This window comes from Engystomops pustulosus, chromosome 7 (genome assembly GCF_040894005.1).
Source record: "Engystomops pustulosus chromosome 7, aEngPut4.maternal, whole genome shotgun sequence".
Lineage (NCBI taxonomy): Eukaryota > Metazoa > Chordata > Amphibia > Anura > Leptodactylidae > Engystomops > Engystomops pustulosus.
In genome coordinates this window covers 105,570,052-105,597,048 of record NC_092417.1, presented here as the reverse complement: position 1 = coordinate 105,597,048, position 26,997 = coordinate 105,570,052, and the positions used below count along the sequence as shown (strand labels likewise).

Sequence of the window (26,997 nt, the reverse complement as noted above, 5' to 3'; positions counted from 1 at the left end):
ATCGGGCAAAGTTTTCGTCCGAGCAACGAGCAGTTTCGAGTACGCTAATGCTCGACCGAGCATCAAGCTCGGACGAGCATGTTCGCTCATCTCTACTGTTTACATATGGTGAGCATTTTAGTCCTGTTCACATAGTGAGATGTTGCATGGAATCTGTGGTGCAGTGCTGGTGGGGACCTGGGGCCCAGAGCCATGGGGGCTTTGTCTGCCAGTATGGGTGCTGGGGAGCAACTGAGTCTTGGTCCCTGCTGGTGCTGTGTTGCAGCGGCAGCGGATGTCATGTGATGCTGCACACAATAGCGTAGGGACCACTGCAACAAGGTCACCGTGAAGTGGTTAGTGGCTTATGCTCTTTGATCAAAATGTAACTAAGAACCTTGAGTTAGTTTGTAAATGTAGCCTTGCGACAATAGATCATTGTATAGTGTGTGGATTTGTGGTCCAGTTCTTTTCTCTCCCTATGCCATCAAAGATTCATAGTGTGTTTGTATCAATGAGTTTGGTAATATAGTGATGGGTTTACAATTGAGTTTGGATATACAGTCATGGGTTTACTATTGAGCTTACCGAACTTTGGTCCCAGCCTGCAATGGTCAACATAAGACATATGTAAAGTGTCTCTAATGAAACTTTATTGTTTATGTTCCCTTGAGATCCCAAAGGTCTGAAAATCTAATCTTTATATTGATCAAAACTCCATGTCTGGAGTTACACTTCAACTTAGGTAGAAACTTATAGAACTTCTTCTACATAACTCAGGGACTGCCTGCATAGTCATGGTTTTACTATTGAGTTTGACAATTTAGTCATGGTTTTACTATTGTATTTTGTACTGGAGTCATGTGTTTACTATTGTGTTTGGTAATATAATATATATATATATATATATATATATATATATATATATATATGAATATATTATATTCATGGGATTACTACTGAGTTTGGTAATGTAATGATGGGTTTACCATAGAGTTTAGTACCATATACTCTGCTAATACAGTCATGGGTATGGCATTGAGTTTGGTTGTATACAGCAGTCATAGGTGTAATGTTGGAAAGCATCATATCAACCTATATAGTAAGTGCTCCATTAGACATTGTACAATCTCTGGGGATACTGTGCATACTGAACTGAATGGTTATCAAAATCTGGAATACTTGTCAATGTGCCTCTTTAGCCTGATTTTTGACATACATTTTCAAGGGTAAATAAAAAATATATTGATGTAGAAATCCAGATAGAGGTCCCAAATTCCTTGGAAAACATAGTAAGGACAAAAGGTCTTTCAATAAGATATAGTTCGGCAGTCTATTTTTCATGTGTGTCATTGCTTATTAAGAGCATGGACATTGCCCCATGTGCTTTCCTTTAACAATTTCTGCATTTTAGCATGGATAGTTGAAAACTGCGAATCACACTTTGAAATATTGAAGTCTTAATTGCTTGTTAAACATGGATAAGAAAAGTGAAAATGTGATATTTCTTGTTGTGTGAAAAGCTTTGCTCAGAAACATATGATAATACAATCTTAAAACATTTTCCTGTTATTTTATAAATGTATTATTTTTAGAGAGGTTTCTAAATGACATTATTTTCTATAAAGATAGTCACAGATGTAGATGCTGGGTAAAATAGCATCACTAGCATTGTATTTCTAGTTTATTCTGCTTCAGGTAGTGAAGTAAAATGGCTCAAATCTTTTATCCTACTCAATGAACTTTCAAAATTTCCCTCATCTTTAACCTGAAAGCAAATTGGTCTATTTTTCTTCTTTTTTCTTCTATTATTGCTAATAAATGTAATCAAAGTGATAACATAAACATCTTGTTGCTGAATAATTTCTGCATTTACATTTGAAAAGCCAAACATTGATTTCTTCTGAAAAGTGCAAGGTCACATATCAACTTTGGTTATGTTTTGCCATGTGAACATTGTTGAAATGTAGTTGTACACATTTTAATGGCTCCACTTGTAACTTTTGCCCTTGCTGTGGAATCATAATGCACTGTAAGAACACTTATAATAAATTAAATAAAAAAGAAAACAACATGAACATAATCAGGGTGAATTCAATTCTAACTGTAACTCATCATATTCTGGACTTAAACACAAAATGGAAAATCGGATCAACATAAAAGAACAGTCTTCAGTCTGGATTGTATAATGCCAAATTTTCTGGGAAAGATTGATGAGTTTGCCAATCATGTCAAAGAAAACAGAGACATTTACTGTACTAGTGTAGTTTGTAGACCTATTTGATTTTCTTTAAATGATATGCTAAGGACAACTACAAAAACTATGCAAAAGTCTTCAGCTGATTCATATTATAGTTTTACTACTATTCTAATTTTATAAGGCAAACTTATTTTGTGCAGCAGAGAGAACATTTGTCTTGGGGTAATATGCATTACCCACTGCTGTCTGCCAACCAAGTTTAAGAGTTTTAGGTTGGCTTTTATCCACTATTTCTTTTACTATTATCATAGCAGTCTGTAATACAGTAGACAGCACTGAAAACCAGTCCTGAAAAGCTCAGATTCCACAGTGGTTAGGTTAACTGCTACGATCGATACCAGAACATCAGTTTGCATAAAGGGGTTGAACAGTTACAGAGACAGGAATCATTCAGAAAAAACGTAATCCTCATCAGGAGGTTTGGCCACAGAACATTGGCATTGACTTTGTCTGCTGAAATTTTTTAAAGATAGACAGTGCATGGAAGTAGATTTTTTAAATTGCAACTTGCTGAATAGCGAATTTGACATTGTTCGCATGACCTTAGTTAAGTCTAAGTTTGCACCTTTTATTAATTCACTGAGCTTTACAGCAGAAATTAAGCCATATTTGTTACATAATATCCCAATTGAGCCTTCGTCCACTTTTATTGCAACAATAAGCTTTTCCAATATGTCCTGCATTTGAAAATGCAAAACACTTGAGATTTCAGTTGTTTGGCAAAAATTATCAGTTATCTCTAGAGATGAGCGAGCACTAAAATGCTCGGGTGCTCGTTACTCGAGCCGAACATTTCCAGATGCTCGAGTGCTCGTTTCGAGTAACGAGCCCCATTGAAATCAATGGGAGACCCGAGCATTTTTCAGTAAAATTATAAACTTAACGAGCACAGTGAAAGAACACAGTGCAGAACAGATTGCAGATGTTCGGGAACATCTGCAATCTGTTCCGGAGACACGCGTGCAGAACGGTGTTCTCTGCAATAGTATTTGAAGAACAATATGTGTGAAGAACAACTTGCAGATGTTTGGAAACATCTGCAAGTTGTTCTTCACACATATTGTTCTTCAAATACTATTGCGGAGAACACCGTTCTGCACGCGTGTCTCCGGGACATCTGCGATCTGCTCCGGAGACACCCGTGCAGAACGGTGTTCTCCGCAATAGTATTTGAAGAACAATATGTGTAGAGAACAACTTGCAGATGTTGCCAAACATCTGTAATGTGTTCTTCACACATATTGTTCTTCAAATACTATTGCGGAGAACACCGTTCTGCACGCGTGTCTCCGGAACAGATTGCAGATGTTCCCGAACATCTGCAATCTGTTCTGCACTGTGTTCTTTCACTGTTTTCTTCAATTAAACAATTAAATTAAATGTTTTAATTGGATCTTTTTACTATTCTTCACTTTTTTTTTTTAAATTAAATGCTCGTTATCGAGCAGGGCAAATACTCGTCCGAGCAACGAGCCGGTCCGAGTATGCTAATACTCGACCGAGCATCAAGCTCGGACGAGTATACTCGCTCATCACTAGTTATCTCCTTTTTTATGGTGAGAATATTTGGTGAATATGTTATTAGTGGGACTTTACTGTAAGTAAATTGTATGGCGATGTGCACTGCTTCCAAACACTAATCTTGAGCTGGTCAGTACTGTTACACTAACACTGATAGAATCACAACATCCTAGATAAAAATCCAGCTCAACGTGAAGCTTAACCAGATGAATCAACAGTTGCAGCCATTCATATCTTGACTTTTTCCATTAATTGCAAGTTTTTTTTGTGCACAATTACAGCACATTGCAGGTAAAAAATGGCTATCTTTAATGGCTACTTCCTGTCAGCATATGCTGTTTGAGGGTGGGCAACACACAACAGTTCAGAAATTAGATCAGACATTCTCTTCTCATTAAATAAAACTATGCTCAAGGAATGTAAACAAAATTAATATATATGTTAGTGAACATGAAATATTGGAATGAAGAAGGTAAATTTGATTATTTATGACCTTTTATTCCTAATCTGTGTAAAGTTACATAGGATGTTGACATTAAATACTTCATTATGCAGGAAGGGATCGATTTCTCTTGATTTGCTCTGGATGTTGCTCATGCTCATTTATCAACCATCCTTGATAAGGGCAGAATTTGTATTTATGATTTAATGTAAATCATATTTATCCATAAAGTGATGATTGGATTAGGTATAATATATAGACTACATTTCCCCTACTATACAAAAAGCCATTAATATGACACCTAGACACATTGTTATAAATGTGTTGATAAACATAGACTTGCAATGTTCCTATCTTGACATGCCGCATGGCACCATACTGAGATAATTTGCCACTTTGTATTGCAAAACTATTTTTCAGATGACAACTCTGTAATGTATACAGGAAATATACATGTTTTATATAGATGTAAAGAGCACTTGTATGACTTACAGTGTCTGATTTATATATAATCTTCTATTGACATTACAGGCACGTAACATTTACAAAGGGCAGTTTAATATATCTACAGGACTGCCAAAAACTTTACTGTTCATAATGTATACAAATATGTACCTTAAACTTAAACTCATGGCTTTGGTTTCATTGTTGACCAAAATACTTATGAAGACAAGGTGATTTAGGGGAGGGAAGGGGGCATCTTTTTTATGTATCTAAATGAGTCTTCTTGCCACTAACCATTTATGGGTTACACAAATTATGCGATGGAAGCAAATTTCCATCACTAGTATTTCCAAAGCTTTGGTAATGTCAAGGGATGCACAAGCATATGGTAGATTTGCAGTATGTAGATGTTATGTTTCACTGCTCCCAATTAATGTGCACTGGAAGAAGTAGCAACACTGACGATAGATCTTAATATAAAAAGAGATCCATTTCTGGAGAACCATTTTGGCTTTTAGAAATGTATAAAAATAATATCAAAAAGTAACTTCAACTAACCCACAAAACTTTTTTTGGTTTTCCAGCAAAGGAATGTAATAGATTATCATTTTGGGTGCCATTTAAGTGGACATACTGGGGATTTTAAAGGACACCTGCCACCAGGATCAGGGATTGTAAACCAAGCACACGTACATGTTGGTTTGACAACTCTGGTAGGGTCCACTCTTCTTTTTAGCTTCTAATGCCCTTGTTTGTTTTTTTTTCAAAGGCTTTAAAAAGTATGCCAATGAGCCCGAGGGGTTTCAAAACTATATAGGTATTAATTGAACCAAGAGTCCCACATGCTCAGTTGCATAATTTTAAAGCCGTTTTTGTAAAGACAAGAGCATTAAAAGCTTAAAGAACAGTGTAAAAGTGGATCCTGACAGAGGGGACACACATCAGTATGTCAGTGGGCTTGGTTTACAATCCTTCATCCTGATGGTAGATGTCCTTTAATATGCCTTGCCCAGTCTTCTAGTAGACCAGGCCCTTAAAAGCCCTATTTCCAACATTTTTGTCAGGGAGCAGGGCTGTTTTCAGTATAATCTCTGAAATATTATTATTATTATTATTATTATTATTATTATTACTAATCCTATTCTTTACATTTTACAGAGGTACTATACAGAAACTTATATCTCATTGTACAGATTTACTTAATTGGGGTTCATTTAACTAAGAATTTACTCTTTTTTTTACTCTTTCTTATATTTGTGATTTTTTTTTTTACAAATTTGTATATTTGTGCCAAAATTTGTGAATTTTCCTATTGCCTAGTAGTTAGATGCACAAGAATTCTTCAGTGTTGCTCCCAAATATGTCACATATCACTGAAAAAATGCCACAATTTTGGCACAAATCGTGGTTAATAATTCACAAAAGAATGCTAGTCCAGATCAACAAATTAAAAGAGAATAAGAATTTGCAACTCTTTTTGGGAGTCGCAAAAAAACCACACACTCAAATGTCTGATATATCACCCTCTAAGATAAAACAAACAAATCCAAAACCCAAAATAACCAAAAAGACATGCACAAATATTGTGACTAAATAAAAAATGACCCCCATTGTCTCTTGAACTGTTATGAGATGATCAGACAGACCAAACAGAAATGTTTTCGTTATTGTTTTTGGCAGTAAAGTACATACAATTACTAGGAGCTGAGGTCATTTTTTTTACTTTCTTCAGATTCTCATAATAAATATTCTGTTTGTATGGGCATTCTCTTGGAAGCCTCAATGTAAGTGTTAAACCTACATATATAGATAAAAAAGCCCCTATATTTTGAAGACCTTTGAGCTACATTTTTTCTGAATAGCTGTACTTGTTTTTGTGGTTGGGGTTTAGGACAGACCATTTTTTTAGGCTAATTACCGTATATACTCGAGTATAAGCTGACCCAAGTATAAGCCGAGGCCCCTAATTTTACCACAAAAACCTGGTAAAACCTATATATTTTTTTACTCGAGTATAAGCCGAGTTTTGGTTTTCAGCACATTTTTTTGTGCTGAAAAACTAGGCTTATACTCGAGTATATAAGGTATTAAAGTCAATATCTGGGCTTATTGGAAATTCCCTGAAACTTTGTTGGCAGGGGCAACCGATAAATAGCTCCAGGGAACTATTTCTATGGCAAGTGCTACAGCAGTAATGGGATCCTACCAGTTTGGTTCCATCTTGGCCTGTGGCATAAGGTATGAGGGCAATGATTCAGTAATGGGAGAATGGAGAAAAACTGAGAAGATTAGAACCCCAAAACCTTTAACAATTACCAGGCTTTTCAATACAGATCCTGAAGAATATGTCATATTACATTTTATCTGAATATGTGGTACTGTTGCCTAACGATGATAACACTGCATACTCTCTGTTCACAATATATTATTGAAATGGAAAATAACTGATAATATCTAGAACTATGTTATACTGTTCTTGTTAGCGTCCTAGCAAACCCTTCACAAAGTAGGCAGCTGGAAATGTTAATAGTGTCACTTTCATCAGTGGGATTAAAGACATCCAATAAGTATATTACGATAAGCAAATGTCAAACGTCCCTATAAGTGTCTGAACAGAGAAAGGTCATTAATAATCATTTTATGGGCTGTTTAAACTCAACTGTTAATCATTACATATTTGATTTTAATTATATTTATTTATTTGGATACATTTTTTAAATTTTATAGGAATATTCACATCTATCGTCAAAAATAGGCACCATACCAACAAATCAGGGTGAAAATGTAAGTGTACTTTATGTACCTAGACTGCATTGTGACAAAAGTCCCTGGATAGGACACTTTTGCACTCTGAGTTAATAAAGTACCCTTGATTTTTGCGCTGATTTGTTACTTATCTTCACATCTTTACAGTACTGGTGGATTGATCAAGTCCATGGTGTGCACCCGCTGTGGTTATATTTTACCATTATATATTACCATTACCTTTTCTATCTATCTATATATCTATCCATATTCTATCTATCTATCTATCTATCTATCTACCTATCAAGTTTTCTCTTCTATCTATGTTATTTACACCAACTCTCATTCATTAGTTGCTGGAAAGATACATCTTACTGAGCAGATTTTTCTATAGAAAGATAAGAGAGCAGCGCTGAACTGAAATATTTCTACAAGTTACTGCCAATGGAATACTAGGACACATTATTCATTACTATGGTTAAATCTATTTCACCTAAATATTAAGTAAAGTGAGCCCTCGAGCAAGACTGTTGCAAGCATATCATAATCTTAAATTCTTTCAAATATTACTAAAAGAGATCGGCAATCATAGTTCAGATGTCATCTGAGTAAGACTGCATCTTGGAAAGTAGAACAAGTAATACCACAAGATAACATATCTTACACTGCAGTAATGGTATCTTTTTTGTTCACTCAAATGCCTGACTGTGAGAGAAAAAAAATAGAAGAAAAAAAATCTATATTTTTTTGAAATTGCAAGGAGATAAAGCAAGGGGGACTTATTCCAATCATGCCGAATGCAGATGTTTTGTCTCATTATATAAGTCATTTGTCAATGTAAGAAAACACGGGTATAGAGAAATAACTCATGCTCCCAACACACTCACAACTATATATTTCTCTCCTTGAATTTCTTGACTATTAATTTTCAGGTTGACTTGAATCAGATTTATACACATTTCAAGTGCTATATAACAGTTCTTGTACCTTAATTGAAGAGGTGACTAAGCCTGAAGGAATTGTGGAGCGCATGATGGAGCAACTGTCTGAGAAATGTAATAATCATTATTGGTAACAATCTGCTTAGACTCTATTTAAAAAGTCAATGAATCTAGAAGAGTAAAGGATTTGCTTGTGTTTCAGGAGGTATTATCATAGAAGATTTAGGAAATGTAGAAAAATATGAGGATGGTGGCACAATATATTTTAAAAAAGGGTAGCCAGAAATATTGAGTGTAGCAAATACAAATGTGTCCAGCCTTAAAGACAACTTGTCAGGCAAATTAACCACCCAAAACTAAATATATTTTCATAAACTGCCATCAGAGAGCATTGCCCCTATCCCTACATTGTAACTCTTCATGCCTGTAAACCTCAACAATCTTGTCCTAAATTTGTATGCAAATGACCTGAGATGGGTCCGATGAGTCATATTTTCAGCTGTCCAGTTTATTCATTAATGTGAGGCACAGCCTCACCCCCCAGTGCTTGACTGGCAGCCTGTATAATGATGTGACACTTCTGGTGCTGGCTCCTCTATGTACTTCCTAGTTCTGGCACCCCTTGCAGCCTGTGTGTATGAGATACTCCTACACAGATGACTGACAGCCTGTGTAATTATGTGATAGTCCTGGCACTGCTGTCCCATCCAGCCTGTATTTGTATGAGATACTCCTATACACATCACTGACAGACTGTATAATGATGTGACACTCCAGGTGCTGGATCCTCTATGTGCTTACTGGTTCTGCCGGCCACAGCCCCTGCAGCTACTGTGTATGAGATACTTCTACACATATGGCTGCATCCTGTAGCAGTTGTAACAGCCTGACATGCTGTTACTCCTATACACTACTTGTGTAGTTGATGTCTATCTCTCACACAAATACTAGTAATGCTTTACTATACATTGCACACAGACATAAGCAGGGGGCGTAGAGGAAGGGGTAACAGGGGTGTAATCACTTTCTCTCTCCATGTGCCTAGACTCATTTACATAATAAAGAAAATGTGATTTTAGAATAAGTAAATCATGAATTAACTATATAAAGGCTGGAATAATGCTGACAGGACTAGAGACAGTTACCTAATGACAGGTGTCTTTTATTTACAGTATCAAAACAAACAAAATTGATACACAACACAAACAGTAGGTATGTACACAAACAATCTCACTTACATACATACATTTTTGGATTCACTTATAGAAGTCTGGTTTCTGGTGTCCGCCAGATTTGGACTTCTGACCCTTTTCTTTTTCTGTCAAAAACTGGTGATTGTTAAGGCTCCTGTTTCAGACCCTCACTGATTTGTAACTCATAAAATAGATTTTTTAATGTGTTAAAAGTGAAGAGCCCCATTAAAGTAAGACGTTAGATTCTATACAGTTTTTATGTAATGCAGTTACCGTGCTTTATTTTAGAAAGGCAATGCTGTGAAAATAGCATAGAACAATGTGGCACACTATGTTAATACTGTGTTGCAAAATCTATTTGTTTAGAAGTTGCTACATGTCTTCAAGTAGTCTCAAATCAACTAACCCGTTATCTCTCTGCTAACTCCCTCCTCAATCTCCTACAATCTGTTTTTTTTATACATTCCAGGGAAACTGGTCTTCCTAAAGTCTTAATGATCTTCTTTTGGTTAATCCAAAAGTGACTATTCCCACCTCATTCTTTTGGATCTCTTGACAGCTCATGATACTTTGGACCACAAGTTCCTCCACAGGACGCTTCACTCTATTGGACTAAAGGACACTGTACTCTTATGGTTTTCTACATATCTCTCTAACCGCTCTTTGTGTCTCCTTTTACAGATCTCTCTCATCTCCTCTTCCTCTCACTGTTGGGGTTCCTCAGGGCTCAGTAATAGGTTATTTCCTCAGTTCTGTATATACTGCCCCCATTGGACAAACCATCAGTATCATCTCTATGGTGATGGTACCCAACATATACATCTGCATATTACATCTCCCTTGCCTTACTTGGGAATACCAGTGTGTGTCTCCCTGCTGTCCTCTCTTCATGAAACTTAATCTTTCTTAGATTTAACTTCTTTTCTTTCCCACATCTACTAACCAGATCAATTCTGACCTCTCCATCTCTGTCTGTGCGATCACAATAATCTCAAGGAGGCAGCAAGCCTTCTTTCTTGGGGTGTTGCTGGACTCCAACCTCTCCTTTGCACCATATATTCAATCACTTGATTGCCCCATGCATCTTGGAAACATTTCTAGAATACACACATTTCTTACAATTGAAACCCATAAAATGACTACTGTAACTTCCTACTTATCTGTCTTCCACTCACAAAACTATCTCCTCAGCCAGGCTTGTCTTTCAGACCAAACGCTATATGGATGCCTCCAGTTTGTGCCAGTCACTGCACTGGTACCTGTCTCCTTCCAAATACAGTTTAAAATACAGTCATCCTCAACCACAAAGCTCTGCATTATACTGCACCTCCCTACCTCTCCTCTCTCATCTCAGTCTACCGCCCAACCCATGCTCTTCAATCTGCCAGTAATCTTAGATTAATCTCCACCTTAATCCGAATTTCTCTTGCACATCTCTAGGAATTCTCCCGGGGTGCAGCAATTCACTGGAATCCCCTTCCCTGGCCTATCAGACTAATACTCAACAAGTGTTATACATATGTATATAAAAGTGTTTTAAAGTGGCATGATTTAGCAATATTGTGTCACATGAGTATCCTTTGTTTGCAATATGCAGTCTTCCAATTAAATTGCAATCCTTGACTAAATTTAAGTTAAATTATGGTGTGACACATCTGTACTACATTTATACATTTGCTATTTATACATTTGTCCCAACTAGCTCGACTTCTTCTTGTCTTGCAGATGAAGCTAAGTTTAAGCTCAGAATTAGTAATGAGCTGACCCGTTCAAATTTGGGCCAAACCCAATTTATGAAGAGCTATTCTGGTCAGGGTTTGGTTATAGAACCTGGATCCCAACCATCAACATTTAAATTTTCTGCAGCCATGTGGGCGACAGCAGTAACATGCCAGCTGCACTGTGAGCTGCTATTTTGGTATTGATGACATCATGGGGGAGTGATGATCCTCCCCAAAATGGTGGTACGATATCAGTAGTTAAGTACTGGTGCAAGGCTTGTGCTTTTTAACTGGTGACTGTGCCAGTGGCATTTAAAGAGTTAACACCTGCAAATGTTTCCAACACAGTGGGTGGTTTCAGTCAAACTAGGCATCATGCAAGACAAATTAGGAGGAGCTCAAGTGCCTATTCAAACCGCGTGCCGGATTTATCATGCACAGTCTGACAGAATTCTGTTGCACGTCCTATGCTAAAGGTGCACCAAAAAAAGCTGGTGAACGCTGTCGGGGCAGTGTAGGGAGCACCAGATTCATGAAAAACGGGTACACCCTGCACTATACACAGGCACACTGCATTTAGTGCAATTTGCACTACTCTTAATAAATGTGCCCTAATGTGTTGCATTTTTACTTCTCCAGGTCACAAAAGTTTTTCATGTCACAAAGTTTATTTTTCACTAGTTCAATGTTTAGCTGCATAAAAAAAACCTTGCGGGAGGCCATGGATAACAAATATAAGAAGATTACCACAGTCAAAGTGCCTGAATCTTTGAGTAAGTGTTCTTGGGTTGTCATGCTTGATTTTGATGGTAGCTTTCCTTTAAAATAAGTGGATACAACTGGAATTTCAAAAGACTTTGCCATACATTTTGTTCCTTCCCTGTGAGGAACCACGAGGCAGGCAAGTTTAGAACAAGTCAATATACTCCTCATACAATGTTTCCTTTCCCATTATGATTGATTCCTATCTTTGTTATTATAGCATTTTAGGGTAGAATAGTCTGCAGAAGAGGACAAGTTGATATTTCTATTTTTGTAGTAGTTGGTTGACATTTGACATTTACAATGGTGTTTGCTCAGATTCTTAGTAAATACTTTCAGTGCTGCACATTCCATCCACTTCATGTCGTTGAATGCTTATCTAGTTTGCTCTATTAGACAAGGCATTTATTAGATTTTAACAAGCAATGCAAGGAATTGTGTAGCCATGTATTACAGTATCCAGCTTAAGATCATTGACCTTTCAATAATTGTCTGCTACTTCTAATTCTCTGATTGTGTCTGTCTACTACCCAGAATGTTAATTACCATTAAAATAGTTTCCTCATGCCTAAGTGTTTATCTGCTTGATTAGATCAGAAAATAGTCCATATTTACTTCTTCATATGTATGGGAACAAACAAAACTAAATCCATGTTGTCAATACAGCCGCAAGTAAACATGCTATACAGCCCAGTACCACTGTGGATCCTAACACAATTCAGTGTATCCACAGATCCATAGTATTTTTATTATTTCTTTTAAATTTCATTGTTTTAAATGAAACTTTTATCAAAAAGGTTTTTCTAGTGGGGTAAACTGAAATTGAAAATCTATCCAGCTGGAGCAGGGGAAAGGGAAAACAAAATTAAAAGTTTTCCCGGTTCCTTCATTCAAAACATTTTCCTTATAACTGGAAACCCTTTTATAAACATCAATTCTGCATGTAAGTAGGTAGGGGCTGTTTTTATGAAAAACACATGGATCATACTTCTTCCCGGTCTTGACTTTGCCACTATTTTTATAATTGACAGTTTCTAAAATAAGCTACTCAAAAAATTCCTTCTCTCTGCCATAGCATAGTAGCAGATGTGGTACACTTGTTTTGGAGGTACTGATTACATATAGTTAAAGTGTAAATATGTGTTATAGGGTGTGTATCAAAACAACAACAACTACAAGGGTGGGTCCCAGTTGTCTGCGGAAGTGGGGGGGGACCTCTAAAGGAAAACGCATCTACAGATCTGCCTATTCATATGTGAAGAAGTATTTTTGCATTCAAGTGTAATAAATTCTCTCATCATCTTTTGGGATGAGTTTATGAAAAGAATTGCTACTGTAATAGTTTTTAGAATTAAATATATCATATATTAGATAAAACATAAAATTCCATCTGACCATATGGATAACTCTAAATGTCCAAAGTAACAGCATATTATATATTCATTGTAACATATTATATATTCTCTTTTTCAATAATTACTTTATATTACAGAAATACCTGTATGAGGTTCAACAGAAAAATAAGGTTGCCCTTCCAATATGCTGTAAACCAATTTTGCACTGTTTCCATACACTGGGTCATCTGCATCTGTTGCTGTTACCCTGGTGACTGATGTACCTGTGAAAAAACGAGACGGAAAGTTAATTATTTGTGTTTGTCTAATGTTTTAAATAAAATCATGTTGGATGTATTAGAATTTTTTAATTTAATAAGGAACAAACAAACAAAAAGGACTTTAAGATAAATTAAAATTGTAGAGAAAAACAAAAATTAAGAACCAAGGAATAGGAAGGAGGAAAGTAATAATTATACATAAAAAATAATAATGGACTATAATAAATATATAACTTATACATTCAACTTTATTATTATGATTTGTATTGCTTTGGAAGTATATTATATTTGCATTGTAGCATTTGCCCACATGAGCGTACATGAGAATATATTTTATATTACTATTCAGTAAAGGTGGTCCCCTACTTAAGAACACCTGACTTACAGACGACCCCTAGTTACAAACGGCCCTCTGGATGTTGGTAATTTACTTAGCCCCAGGCTACAATGATCAGCTGTAATGATTATCAAATATGTCTGTAATTAAGCTTTATTTTTTATCCTGGTTCTTATGACAACCCAACATTTTTAAAATACAATTGTCACAGAGACCAAAAATTAGTCGGCTGGGTTTACAATGATAAAATATACAGTTCTGACTTACACACAAATTCATCTTAAGTAAAGATTTAAGGGGAAAGATGTAAGAAGCATTTTATTGCAATTATTGATCATGAATAAACCTTCCCATTAGACAGAGAGACATGGTTTTATTAAGCGTTTATTGATTAATTATTTAAAGGTGCATGCTTCTGCAATGAATATTGACAAATATTACTATAAATCACCAAATGACAGAATGTTATATTTTATGCCCAGCAATCAAAGAAAAAACTTTATAAAGCTTCTATAAAAGTGTCAACTGTTTTTGGTGCACCTTTCACATAGGGCGTGTAACGCATTTCTATCAAACTTTGCATGTTAAATCTGGCGCACGGTCCGACCAACGGAACGCCCGCTTCAGTGCAGAAATATGTGGTGCATGAAGACTAGAACAGCTGCGCCACAAAGGGGTTGCATGCGACATAAATGTGGCGTGGACACTTCTTACATACCTGTGCGAGCAGTTTGCACTACAAACAATGTGCAAAGTCCGACAGAAAACTGGCGCAGAGCCCTTAGTAAATGTGCCCCATATGTCTATACCATATGTGTCCTTTTTTTTAGAGTTTCTATCAGTACTGTTAAAGGGATTTTCTCACCAAGGAAAAATATTTCATGTATCTCCTAACATGAGAACAGATGCCACATTTAACTGAAACAGCTCTATTTAAATATGTTGGTTGCTCCGTTACAGTCCAAGGAACTTCTAGTACAGCCATGTCCAGCTGCCCAGTAAAAGTGAAAAGAGTTCTTGTCAACCATGAATTCATACATTCTATTCAAGTAATTTATTATTGTGATTGTTAGGGGTCCCAGTTTTCAGAAGCCCATCATACATATCTTCCATCCTGCAGATATCTTCCATGGAGGGGTTAAGGTAAAATAATCATTGTTTTTTTAACATGTTTTGGATCCACTGAGATAAGATACGCAAATGTTCTCATCTGTTTTTGGCTATTTAATAATTGAGAAAGTGGTTAAATGCTTTTCCAAAATCATCTTCATCATTTAGTGGGAAAATGTATAAAGGATATATTAGTTAAAATTAAAAATCAAAAATGACTAAGCAAATTTCTCAAAAATTAGATATGACTAATTTGACATATTATTTTTTTTTTTATTGGATTCAGGTTCAAATCAAATTGATCCAAACTGTGAGGTCATGAAAGTCATGACTGACCTCCTGGAGCCCTTTCTGGTATTATCTGGTGCTTCAACCCGGTTGCACCAGAATTTCAGCCAAAACTGGAAGTCTCTTAAAAAGTAGTCACCCTCAGGCCTTTTCATGGTGACCCACATCTTCTAGGCTGGACAATTCCTGGAAGACATTCCCTGGGAACTGCAGCTCTTGTTCACCACCAGGCGCTATGGGTAGGGAAAGTGGGCAATTGCCCAGGGCCCCCTGAAAGAGGAGAATCTCTTCTTTCAAATGAATCTTGAATTTTGTTTCTAGGTGGCATGGATCCAGATATATTTAGGTATAAAGTGAGAATATCAGGTGCCATTTTTATAAAGAAAAATCACTCCCGACGGCAGTTTAACAGTTAATAGCTCCGTTTTCCTGACACTTAGAAACACAAACACAAAAACAAGGAGACTCTCTTCTTTCATAGGAAAAAAGAAGTGAAGTTCTATGTGTCACAGAGCCAGAGATACAGCCCTGTGAAGTATAACCCCCCCTCCAGATTCTTAGCCATCAGTCTACAGGGAGAATTTGCTGCACACAGGAGGTGCTGCACCTCACAGATAATGGAAATATTCACTTTACATATTACTACATTCTGATAAGAAATAAAATCAACTAATGTTTATCTTTTTAACCCTCTCCTATCCAGAACTATCTAAGAACACACTTGCTCTCTTACTGCCTTTTATTTTGTGATAGTTTTTTTTTTTTGTTGAGAAAATTGACTGATACAATGAACGTTTAATCTTCTTCGCCTAATGTCACTATTATATATTAACACCGCGACCAGAACATGTCCATAAAGTTACATGTTCTGGAATACAGTTTTTATTTCACACCATCCTCCATTATTTCCACCTATGTTATGACGTTCTCACTCTCATTCTTATGAAGCGCGGAAGGTCCTGTTATTGTGTAGCTAATACAATGGCGCACATCTAATTGTGACTTTTATTATCTTATTAGAGGGGTTTATGGATATATAGTTTTTATTTGGGTTACATTGTGTAAGGACCATACAGTGATAGATCTGTGTGACGCTCTGTGCAATTTTCTGCAAAAATAGTTTGGTGTCTCCTCTGGATGTAACGTTCCCTTTGCTGCATATTTTGGTGAATACTGTATATTGGTGTGGGGTATATATGATCTCCTCACCTCTTACTGTTTTAGGAAAGTATGTTTTCTTTATATAAGTTTTCTGGATTTGTACATATTTTAAGAGGAAATTTTGAATGTTAATTGCCAAATGCATTTCCTGGTTTTCTACTTTCAAAATTATATAGGTTTTATGGCGCCTTTATTTTTTATTCTGTTTTATTGCTAGATTTTTCAGGTCTTGACTGTCTTAAAATTTGTAGCTGGAAAGCAGATATTTAGTTATTTCAGTTTTTTGTTATATTATGATGATTTATTCATGTGAACATATCAATATGAGGCATTTGTGAACTCTACACAAGTCCATCTATTACATTTTGGAGATGTGAAGGTAAATATTTTCAGTTTGGAGAACATTTTTTGTCATCAAAGTAAAATTTTAAGTGTTTTTTATAAAATGTTTCAGTTTGAATCAAAATTGCATGAAGGCGCCTATGTCTATAAACTCTTTAATGCAATTTTGAAAATGGGGCAAGTGTCTGCATCAGAAAATATGTGGCTTGCTGCAGTTTACTTTACTTCTTTTTGCTGTAATTTCGATTTTATTTTTAAACCTCAAAATTGTAAAAATTGCTCTGGTCAATAACACGATAAAATATCCAGAAATGCCGGGCAGTGAAAGGGTTAATACCCCTTGGTTGAATTCCCAGGTGAAGAGGCTTATCATCTACCTCCTGTCTATATATCTATGTGTCTAGTTATCTATCTCCTATAATCTGACCATTTATATATCTCACTTTTTCTCTATCTATTTTTTAATCAATCTTCTATTTCTCTTCTACTGTATTTATCTCTCATATCCATCTCCTGTATATATTATCTACTTTATATATCATCTATATTATAGTTCTGCATCTAGAAATCTCTAACATATTTCCTATATATCTTCTATCATAATAATTATAATGAATAATTCTTTATATAGCGCACACAGATTACACAGCGCTGCACAGAGCTTGCCAGATCAGTCCCTGTCCCCAATGGGGCTCACAATCTTTTCAACCTACCAGTAATTTTTTGGAGTGTGGGAGGAAACTGGAGGACCCGGAGGAAACCCACACAACCACAGAGAGAACATGCAAACTCTATGCAGATGTTGACCAGCCCTGCAAGGCTGTAGTGCTAACCACTGAGCCACGGTGCTGCCCATCATCTCTCTATCATCTATCTCCTATAAAATTCACCCATATTACAGGTTTTTTTTTTACCATACTAAAGGGAGCCTCTTACTGGCTGTGACTGGTCATAAAATAGTTTTGTTTTGGGGCCCCACTTTTAGTTTTGCCCAGGGCCCCATTTTGTCTAGAACCGGCCCTGCCCCAGGAGGATCCCCACCCCCAGGCTGAATCTGGCCCCCAAGAAGGTGGCTACGTTTTAAGAGACTATCAATCTTAGAAACAATTCTGCTGTGACCAAGATGAAGCACAAGGCCATTGCCGAAATGTCACAACTTCCATGACCTCCAGGTCCTGGAACTTCGGTACCAAGATTTGGCAGGAAATTTTCATTTGTGCAAAATTGAAAAGTTTCACTTCAAACCACTTCTCAGTGTTCTGATTTATACACTTCTGATAAAGAAATATGCCAGTAAGTAGCTCCTCTCCAATTGATGTTGCCATGGACATTATAACGGTTTTAAGAGGCATGCAGTAGATTTGCTGTATGAAGCATCTTGCTCTTGTGAATTTTCTACCACAGCAGCAGATAAAGAAGTTTATGTTTATTAGAACATTTGGATATCATTAAGGCATCTACTCTTTAATTTTAACACCATGAGTCTGAGCACTGACCACTGCACAGAATGGCTTGCTGTTGCAGACTCAGCATGTCTAGGTACAATATTCTCATCTTATTGCTTGAGTAACTACTACTTACCAATTTTTCCCTGGAGATAACCATTGATTCCTGTTATAACTGTTATAGCTATTTTTATAAAGTTTGCAATATTTCTAATAGCACAACCGAAAGACAGTTTACAGAAATCACAGGGATAGTTATTTAATAAAAATTAAATTACTTTATTCGATTCTTATAGAATTTTAGTATATATTAACATTATGCATATATGTCTCCTATTTGACTTTGGAATGACTAAATAATATAAGAAGCTTTAAGATTTACAAATCAGTTCTTTTATACAGTATGCTATACTTTAATAGGTACTGTCCCCTCTGGAATCTGAATTCAAAACCTTACATCAACCTTGACCTCTGTTATTGCTTTTCAGCAGAATGTCATGAGCAATTATCTGGTAGAAGAAGTGTCAACCACAGGGACTATTGCATAATTATATCGGCACTATCATGTCTTATAAAACTGGTGTATGTATAATTACCTATCAGTAGAGGCCAGGAATAACATTTGTATGGGCACTGTACTTATAATGCATAGATTTTTCATGTATGGCTTTAAAAACAGCTGAGTGTGTGATATCAGGCAAGAGTACTTTGCATAAATGTATACATTTTTTATTCTTGTTAGTAAATTTATAGGAAATATATATGCAGTATCAAATAACTATTGTTCTCAGGGGTTTGCATTAAAAATACTATTTTTGTCACAGAGGCTTGAAGTATAAATTAATGTATGCTTAATAAAACATAATTTTTGAACTAGATAAAAAAAAATTCATTAAATATCGGGTACTAAAATGGTTGTTAAAAATTGAAATGGAAGTCTGGCTTTTTTAGTCAGTTTTTTTGAGACTTTTCTTTGCTTTTCTGCTGGTAACATGTATCTTAGCATTTTTTTTATTGATACATGTGGTATTTGGTCTATAGTAAATTTGTGCCTTCTTAAAACAAAAGTCTTAAAAAGTCAGAAAAATTTCAAAGATTTGCGCCAATATTTCCAACTTTTTTGCGACTTCAGGCGATAATTCAGGGAACACTGCAGAAAACTAGACAATGGTGATTTAAATTGTATAACCACCCTGAGAACACATATACATTGAACGAAAGAGGGTCAATTCAGATTATTATTAAAGGACACATATCACCAGGTCATTCCATCTGATTCTCAGTACACTCTTCTTTACCCCTTCATTAGCTTTCCAACCTGCTATGGGTGTTCTGTGGAAGTCCCATCTCTGCATAAATCGCTATTTTTGCACCAGGATTGGGTAGGTGAAGCTGCAGTCTGGACACTCCCCTCTGCTAACCCCCACCCCTTCACTGTTTCTGACAGATCTCAAATTGCGCGCATGTGAATTTGTACACTGACACCTTGACACTTGCATGGCATAGTGATATAGATGTGTGGGTGTGTCTGGAGACGCTGGGGACAGATTGCCAGCAATGTAATGATGTTGTCTCCTACTTAATTTGCATGTGAATTCCGGGGCGAATTTAGCGATTTTTACAGTGATGGCATGGTGACAGAAGAAGACACATAGCATTATGAAAAGGTAATGAAGAGGTAAAAAGGTGGTGTGCTGAGAATTAGGAATAACCTGGTGATAGATGCCATTTAAGTCATCCCTCCAGGGTTCTCCTTGACTGGAAAAATTGCAAAACCTAGAACAGGAGCTCTAAAGATACTCAGCCATTTCCAAACTTTCACTTCCTGTAGTCTCAAGCAGCCAGGAAAAGTCTTGAGTATAGAAAGTCCTGGGGCTGCAGGAGGGGGCCTTGTATCCAGTCTCATGAACTCTGTGATTGGGTGGTGGCCTGGGTGCCCACAGAGAGGGCTCTGATTGTCACCTCTTACGTTCTTGCCATAGGTTCACCACCACTGAGTCAAGGTAACACAGTTTACTTGACATTAAATAGACAAATATTCACAAATTCAAGAGGATTAGAGCTAACTGAAAGATTTGTCAGTTAACCCCAACTTTCATAACTTAATATGTAATGGCTATATAGAAACTCATGTAGTCATGTGAGAACTTACTGAATTATAATTTGCTCAAAGCTTCTATGCTTTTCTAATCTTACACTCTAGATCCCATTCCGAGGACACCTTTACATTGGTTATATAAATGTGTAAGGATTGCGAGAATAGCACTGTATGAAGACACTGACCACTCAAACATAAGACCACTGAATTGGTAAAAGTTTCTGCACTCAGCAGTTATCATTGAACTGATGGGATGACGAAAGAAGCCATTTTTCTTACATTTTATTCAGAATGAACAAAGGATGCCAAGGTTCAGCAATGTTACACTTAATTGTTCAAAAAACAATATTTCCCTATAAAAGACATAATCTTTCACAGCCTCACAATGCATTAGGCACAGACATTATTACTTCTTTATTTGCCTTTAAAATGAATTGTTAAATTGTTACTGATGACCTGATGGGAAAGACTAGAACAATCCCTTCCCCCGGCAGGAATCAGGCTTGCCAACAGTGTATTCCTGCCAAATGGTCCCATGGGTTGTACAAAGCTGAGGACCTCGGAGTATAGTTCCTGTAATAACAATGCTTTCCCGCTGATTAAATACATTTGAAAAAAAAATAATAATATAGGTAACGTTATTACTCTCCGAAATGGCTGCGCTGAAATAAAGCCTATTAATATTTCATGGCAGAGATGCAGTCTGTTTACATAGCATGCTGCAATGGGAAATATCCTGTGTTCCTGAGTGACATCATTTAACACCTCTTTCTTTCGAAAAGTGCTGCACACGTGGAGAAGATATTTCCCTTATAAAATATTAAGCAACCCTCTTACATAGAAGTGAGTTTACACAGTATGAGGTAAATAGGGCTCTCGTTGTTAGTCTGCTGCATATCCCATCAATTTGTGAGGTGACCTAAGACACTGTCTGTTCCTGCATTGGGATGGATTGAGAGATAATGAAACATTATTACTGAATGTTGTGGAATATCGTGCCTATTCTGTAATGCAGCATGTTATCCATGATTATCCATTATTAATGACGAGCTTTAATAAGCACATCAATGTTATTACAACGCTAAAAAACCATTGTTTCTGTAAAGAAATGTGGAGGGTTAATGAAAGTTACTCCATGATGGTGTTAACATTCATATTCACTTATACATAAAGTTGTTTCACTCATTTATATACTAATTTTACTTTTGTGTTTAATCTAGCTATAAACCATTTATTTGTAGATATTTGTAGGAAACAGTCATAATTTAATAATTAAAGGTAACATGGATGTTTTTAAAGGACATGGAGAAAGGATTTGGAGAAATCAAGGTTTAATCATCGGAGGTGACAGGGCTTTTTTACTATGAGAACGGTCAATCTGTGGAATTGCCTGTCTCAGGCGCTGGTCACAGCAGGGACAGTGGAGAGCTTCAAGAAGGGTCTAGATGCCTTTTTACACCTAAATAACATTGATGGTTATGTTATATAGAATTGTTTCCCCTAAATCCCTTCCTCATCCAATCCCTTCCCTTCCTTGGTTGAACTTGATGGACATGTGTCTTTTTTCAACCGTATAAACTATGAAACTCTGAAACATCTACATCAGTTTATAACATACCAAGGGATATTTCATTAGTGACTGGAACCTGTGGGACCCTTGAGCATTTGTGGCCAATACCATCTTCATAGATTTAAAAGAGAGTTGGCCATACTTGAAACATGTCATTCGGTGTTGTGAAACATTCTTCCACCAACCATCAAGTAATTAAGGTATACGCTTGGGGTATTACATTAATGCTTAATATAGGACTGCCCCTTTCAATACAAAATCCCATGCGGTCCAAAGTTGCATTTACAATTTATGATATATAATATATTAAGCCTGTATTCAGCACAGTACATACATCTATATATAAATCATTCTCAACATTACAAATTTACCTGATTGAGGTTGTCATTAATGAAATATAATTTTGATTTATCCCCTGCAATGCAATGGAGTTAAAGGTTAATTATAGAAAATGGCATGAAAAGCTCAAATGAGGATCAGATTTTGAAACAGAGCCAGTAAAACCCTTTAGAAAATTCCAACAAATGGTTACAGTAATTGACAATGATAGATGCATGGAGTAGTGGTTTGGTAGTGTGCACAACAAATAATGTTGTAATGAAAAATTATCTTAAGATTTACTTTAGAATATTAGAATATTGTGACAAGTATATTATCAAGAAGAATGGTTGTGCAGAACAGCAAAAGACTTTAGCCCACATTTATCAAAACTAGTGCCATCTGTACTATGTTCAATTTGCCTGTGGAGTGTGCAGAGTGCGCTACATTCACCAAAACTGGCACACGTCTTCATGAATCTGGTACCCCCTGCACTACTCTGGAAGTGTGCACCTTGTTTTGGTGCACTTTGTTCATGCTGCAGATTTGTGGCATAGACAGAATTGTGGCGCACGTCAGTAATATATGTGCCAGCTGAACACTAACACACCCCTTTTGGTGCAAATTTTTTTCTGACACAGAGCAGCCGCAACACAAAACTGGCACAGACAGTTTATAAATATATGTGAATGCAGCTTGTACATTCTTTTCGGTGCAAAGTCAGAAAACTGGTGCAGACTCTTTAATAAATAAGGGCCTTTGTGTCCACCATGTTTCCAATTCCCCTGTAGTGCACTAACTTGACCAGCAATCTAATTTACTGTAATACATAATTGACCTGTCCAATATGGTTTTGTATGACATCAGAACTGTTATAGTGTAAATTGCATACAATCATTTCACCTCATCAATTACAGGAATGTCCTCCTTAACAGATCAATTCTAATTACTCCTGTATGTACCGATGATAAGGGTGAGGTTTTTTATTCACCTTAATTGGATGTCGTCTATAATGACTTTGTGATGCTAATATTAACTCATTTAGAGAAAAATACCATGGAGACTATGTAGGTCTCATAAACTTGGTTGTCATTTGGTCTCTAACAAATGTAAAATGACCAAAATAATGGAATATTTTAGTTTTTATAACAGTAGATTAAAATTTTTGGATTATTAATATTCTAGTAAAATTTTTATCGATAATGAAACTGACATTTCTTCAAGTACCCTATATGACTTCTTATTATAGAAGTTATATATAGAAGAATAGAATTGTTCTATATATAGAATTAACTCGGGAGAGCTTAATATCATTAAATACATTAAGGATTTCTCTTTTTTAATCAAATGGCTCAGAATAGGTTAAGAAAAAATGTATAAACACTAATCACCTCACCAACACTTAGAAATCCATCATGTCCCAGAACCCTGTGCCCCTGTTCAGCCCTTCCAGGTCGCTCACCACACACAGAAAATTCAATAATCCAAGAGCCAATATTTGAGGCAAATGGCCATTGCATCCTGTGATTGGCTCATCAGCCATTCTCTGTGTGTAGTGGGGAACAAGTTGGTGACCAGAATATGGTTGGCAATTTCTAAGGTATTACTAATTAAATTTTTTTTGAAACTATGACAGACTGCCTCTTTAATTGACTAACCTTAATAATCAAACTGTGGGGAGATGTACCAATCTGTCTACACCAGACACTAGAATAATTTGCACCTGAAATGCTGTGCATCACTTTTTGTAAAGGTTTTAGACCATTTTAGGCTGTTTTTCTACTCCTCTGGAAAGGGGGCATGTTTGGAGAGAAAATAGCTGTTGCGCCAGAAAATTGAGTCCATTCACAAGAAAATTCAATATTGTGGTGCAGAAAACTAGATCAACTAATAGGAGGTGCAAAGTACAACTCTCCAGTCTTATACTGCACCAGAGTAATCACCCAACATCAAACAGATTCATTTAAACCGGGGCAGCAGAGAACTATCTAGTTCTACTTTGCACTGATCCAAAGACTGACTGATTAGTACTTTCTCCCCATTGTGTGGTAAGCACTAGAAAGTGTTACATATAGACATACAGAAATGATTTTTAATGCTGTTCAAGGGATATGGTGCTCAATAAGAAAAGTAAAGCCCTAACCACTATGAAGAGTAATAAAATAAGAACATTGAACCTAGAAACTACAAAAAAAGAAAAACAATTAAAGAAATGTATGGATCCAAAAAGAGTGAAACACATAACATTGCCATATATGTTGCCCATAACAACCAAAAGCATAGCTGTCATATTTTGCAACAGTAAAAACATAATTAGTCGAAACACAGTGTACTGTAGACTGAATCCATGCGGCTGCATACCAGTTCTTGAAAATGTCTGCTCTGGCTGCAAAATGATAAATAATGAAAAATATTTGTAACAGGATAAAATTCAAAGGAGTTAAAAAGCACAGGTACAGTAGATGACACCTTTTAATGCTGCATATTCACTGTCATAGCTCACTGTCACTTTAAAGTCGAAGAGAGAAAAAAGAAAACCTGAGTGGTTGCTTTAGGTAGATCCACTGAGAAACAGATTATAACCAGTTAATAAAGAATTTCATAAAGTCAATAAAAGAAGAATTTATTATTGGCTAGTAAGTTAGAAGTCAATTCCCCATTCCTTATTGTCTCGATAATAATTATGAACACATTTCACATATTGTATACTATAGGGTAATGTTTAAGCTTGCTGACAAAACAAGATTAAGGACTTCCATAAAAAATTGTGGCTGTGGTGCTCGGTGGTGTTGCTTTGGTATATTTTATGTGTCTTGCTACACTGACTCACGGAACATTATTCAATAAGAATAATGCAATGGCTGTCATGGGGACTACAGGCAAACAAAGACTTTGGAGCTGATATAAAACGTGTGTTGGAAAATTATCTTTCAAGGTTTAGGCTGTAAAATCAACATAATGGACTGCTTTCAATTCATGATACCAATTTGTTATATGTTTGTAGAAAACGACAATCATATAACTTTAACAAAAAAGTGAACATTTTAGCCTTTGAATCTTTTAAAGTGAATCTCTCATCAGATTTTACCATAATAAAATGCGGACAGTTCTAGGTATAGGTCCTGCAGATATATGTGACCATACCTTTGCTTGTGTAGTAAGTAGCAGCAAGAGTGTGAAAAGTTAAGTTTTTATCCAGGTTTGAAGCTCCTGCAAGTACCCTGGGTGGGTCTTTTAACCTGAAGAGCTTTCTGCTCTTTGCAATGAACAGCTCCACAACCACTAACATATACTCTGATTCACAGCTGTAAGTATCCAACTAAAATCTCGATTTGGGGAGATTCTGTAGAGCAGGGCAGGGCAAACAGCAAAAAGCTCTACATGCTGATAGACCTGCATAAATGTCTATTGCAAGACCTGCTGAGCTGGATTATAATTTTATTTTCATAGTCATGTAGCTACTAACAACATACACATACGAACATAGTTCAAAAGAAGGAATTTTGGGTGCTGAAAAGAATAATCAGATTCTTGAGCCATTGAAGGAGATGTATGAATATTTCTATTTCAGAATGCTGGAGTCATTTTCAAATGAAATACAGTGCACCACATTTATAGAGGGAATTAGAACAATTTTAGGTAGTTTTTTAACTTGTCCAGAAAAGAAGCCTGGTCTTAGGAAAAGTGGTAGTGGCATTACCTGTGCACCTGAAAATTCAGCATGTGAACCAGAAAATTATTTTGTTGTGGAGCAGTAAGCTAGATTTGGAGGTTCAAAGTAGGACTCATCAGTCTGCAAAAGCAGTAATTACAGCTAAAAGTAAGAGATTACCGTATATACTCGTGTATAAGCCGAGTTTTTCAGCACAAAAAATGTGCTGAAAAATGTCCCCTCGGCTTATACACGAGTCTATTACCAAAAAAAATTACCCACTTAAAAAAATAAACTTAAATACTCACCCTCCGATGTCAGCGCGGCTCCCCGATGTCGGCACGGCTTACCGATGTCCCCGATGTCAGCGCGTCCCGTCTTCTTTCTTCTCCACGGCTCCTCTTCTCTCTTCTTTCTTCTGTCATGGACGCAGCCATGTTTTCTTTATGGCCACGCATACTATGACGTCAGCAGCGGACGCGTCATAGTATGCGCCTGCTAGAAGAAAACATGGGTGCGTCCATGCCGGAAGAGTGAAGAGGAGCAACGGAGAAGAAAGAAGACGGGACGCGCTGACATCGGAGGGTGAGTATTTAAGTTTATTTTTTTTAAGGGCCGTGGGGGCAGGCTGTATACTACTAGGGGCAGGCTGTATACTACTAGGGGCAGGCTGTATACTACTAGGGGCAGGCTCTATACTACTAGGGGCTACGGCATACTACTAGGGGCTACTGCATACTACTAGGGGCTGGCTGTATACTACTAGGGGCTGCTGTATACTACTAGGGCTTGCTGTATACTACTAGGGGCTTGCTGTATACTACAGGGGGGCTGCTGTATACTACAGGGGGGCTGCTGTATACTACTGGGGGCTTGCTGTATACTACAGGGGGGCTGCTGTATACTACTAGGGGCTGCTGTATACTACTAGGGGCTTGCTGTATACTACATGGGGGCTGCTGTATACTACTGGGGGCTGCTGTATACTACTAGGGGCTGCTGTATTCTTCTGGGGGCTGGCAGGCTGTATACTACTGGGGGTGTTTGACCAAT

General features: G+C 36.6%; 1 protein-coding gene across 1 annotated transcript in view; it reads right to left on the bottom strand.

The window, feature by feature from the left end:
* Window positions 1-26,997, bottom strand: part of LOC140070705 (cadherin-8) — a 291,808-nt gene that overhangs the window by 126,726 nt on the left and 138,085 nt on the right. The window contains exon 4 of the mRNA XM_072117492.1: window positions 13,507-13,626. Coding sequence (XP_071973593.1) covers window positions 13,507-13,626 — 120 coding nt within the window. The remainder of the gene's footprint in view (window positions 1-13,506; window positions 13,627-26,997) is intronic.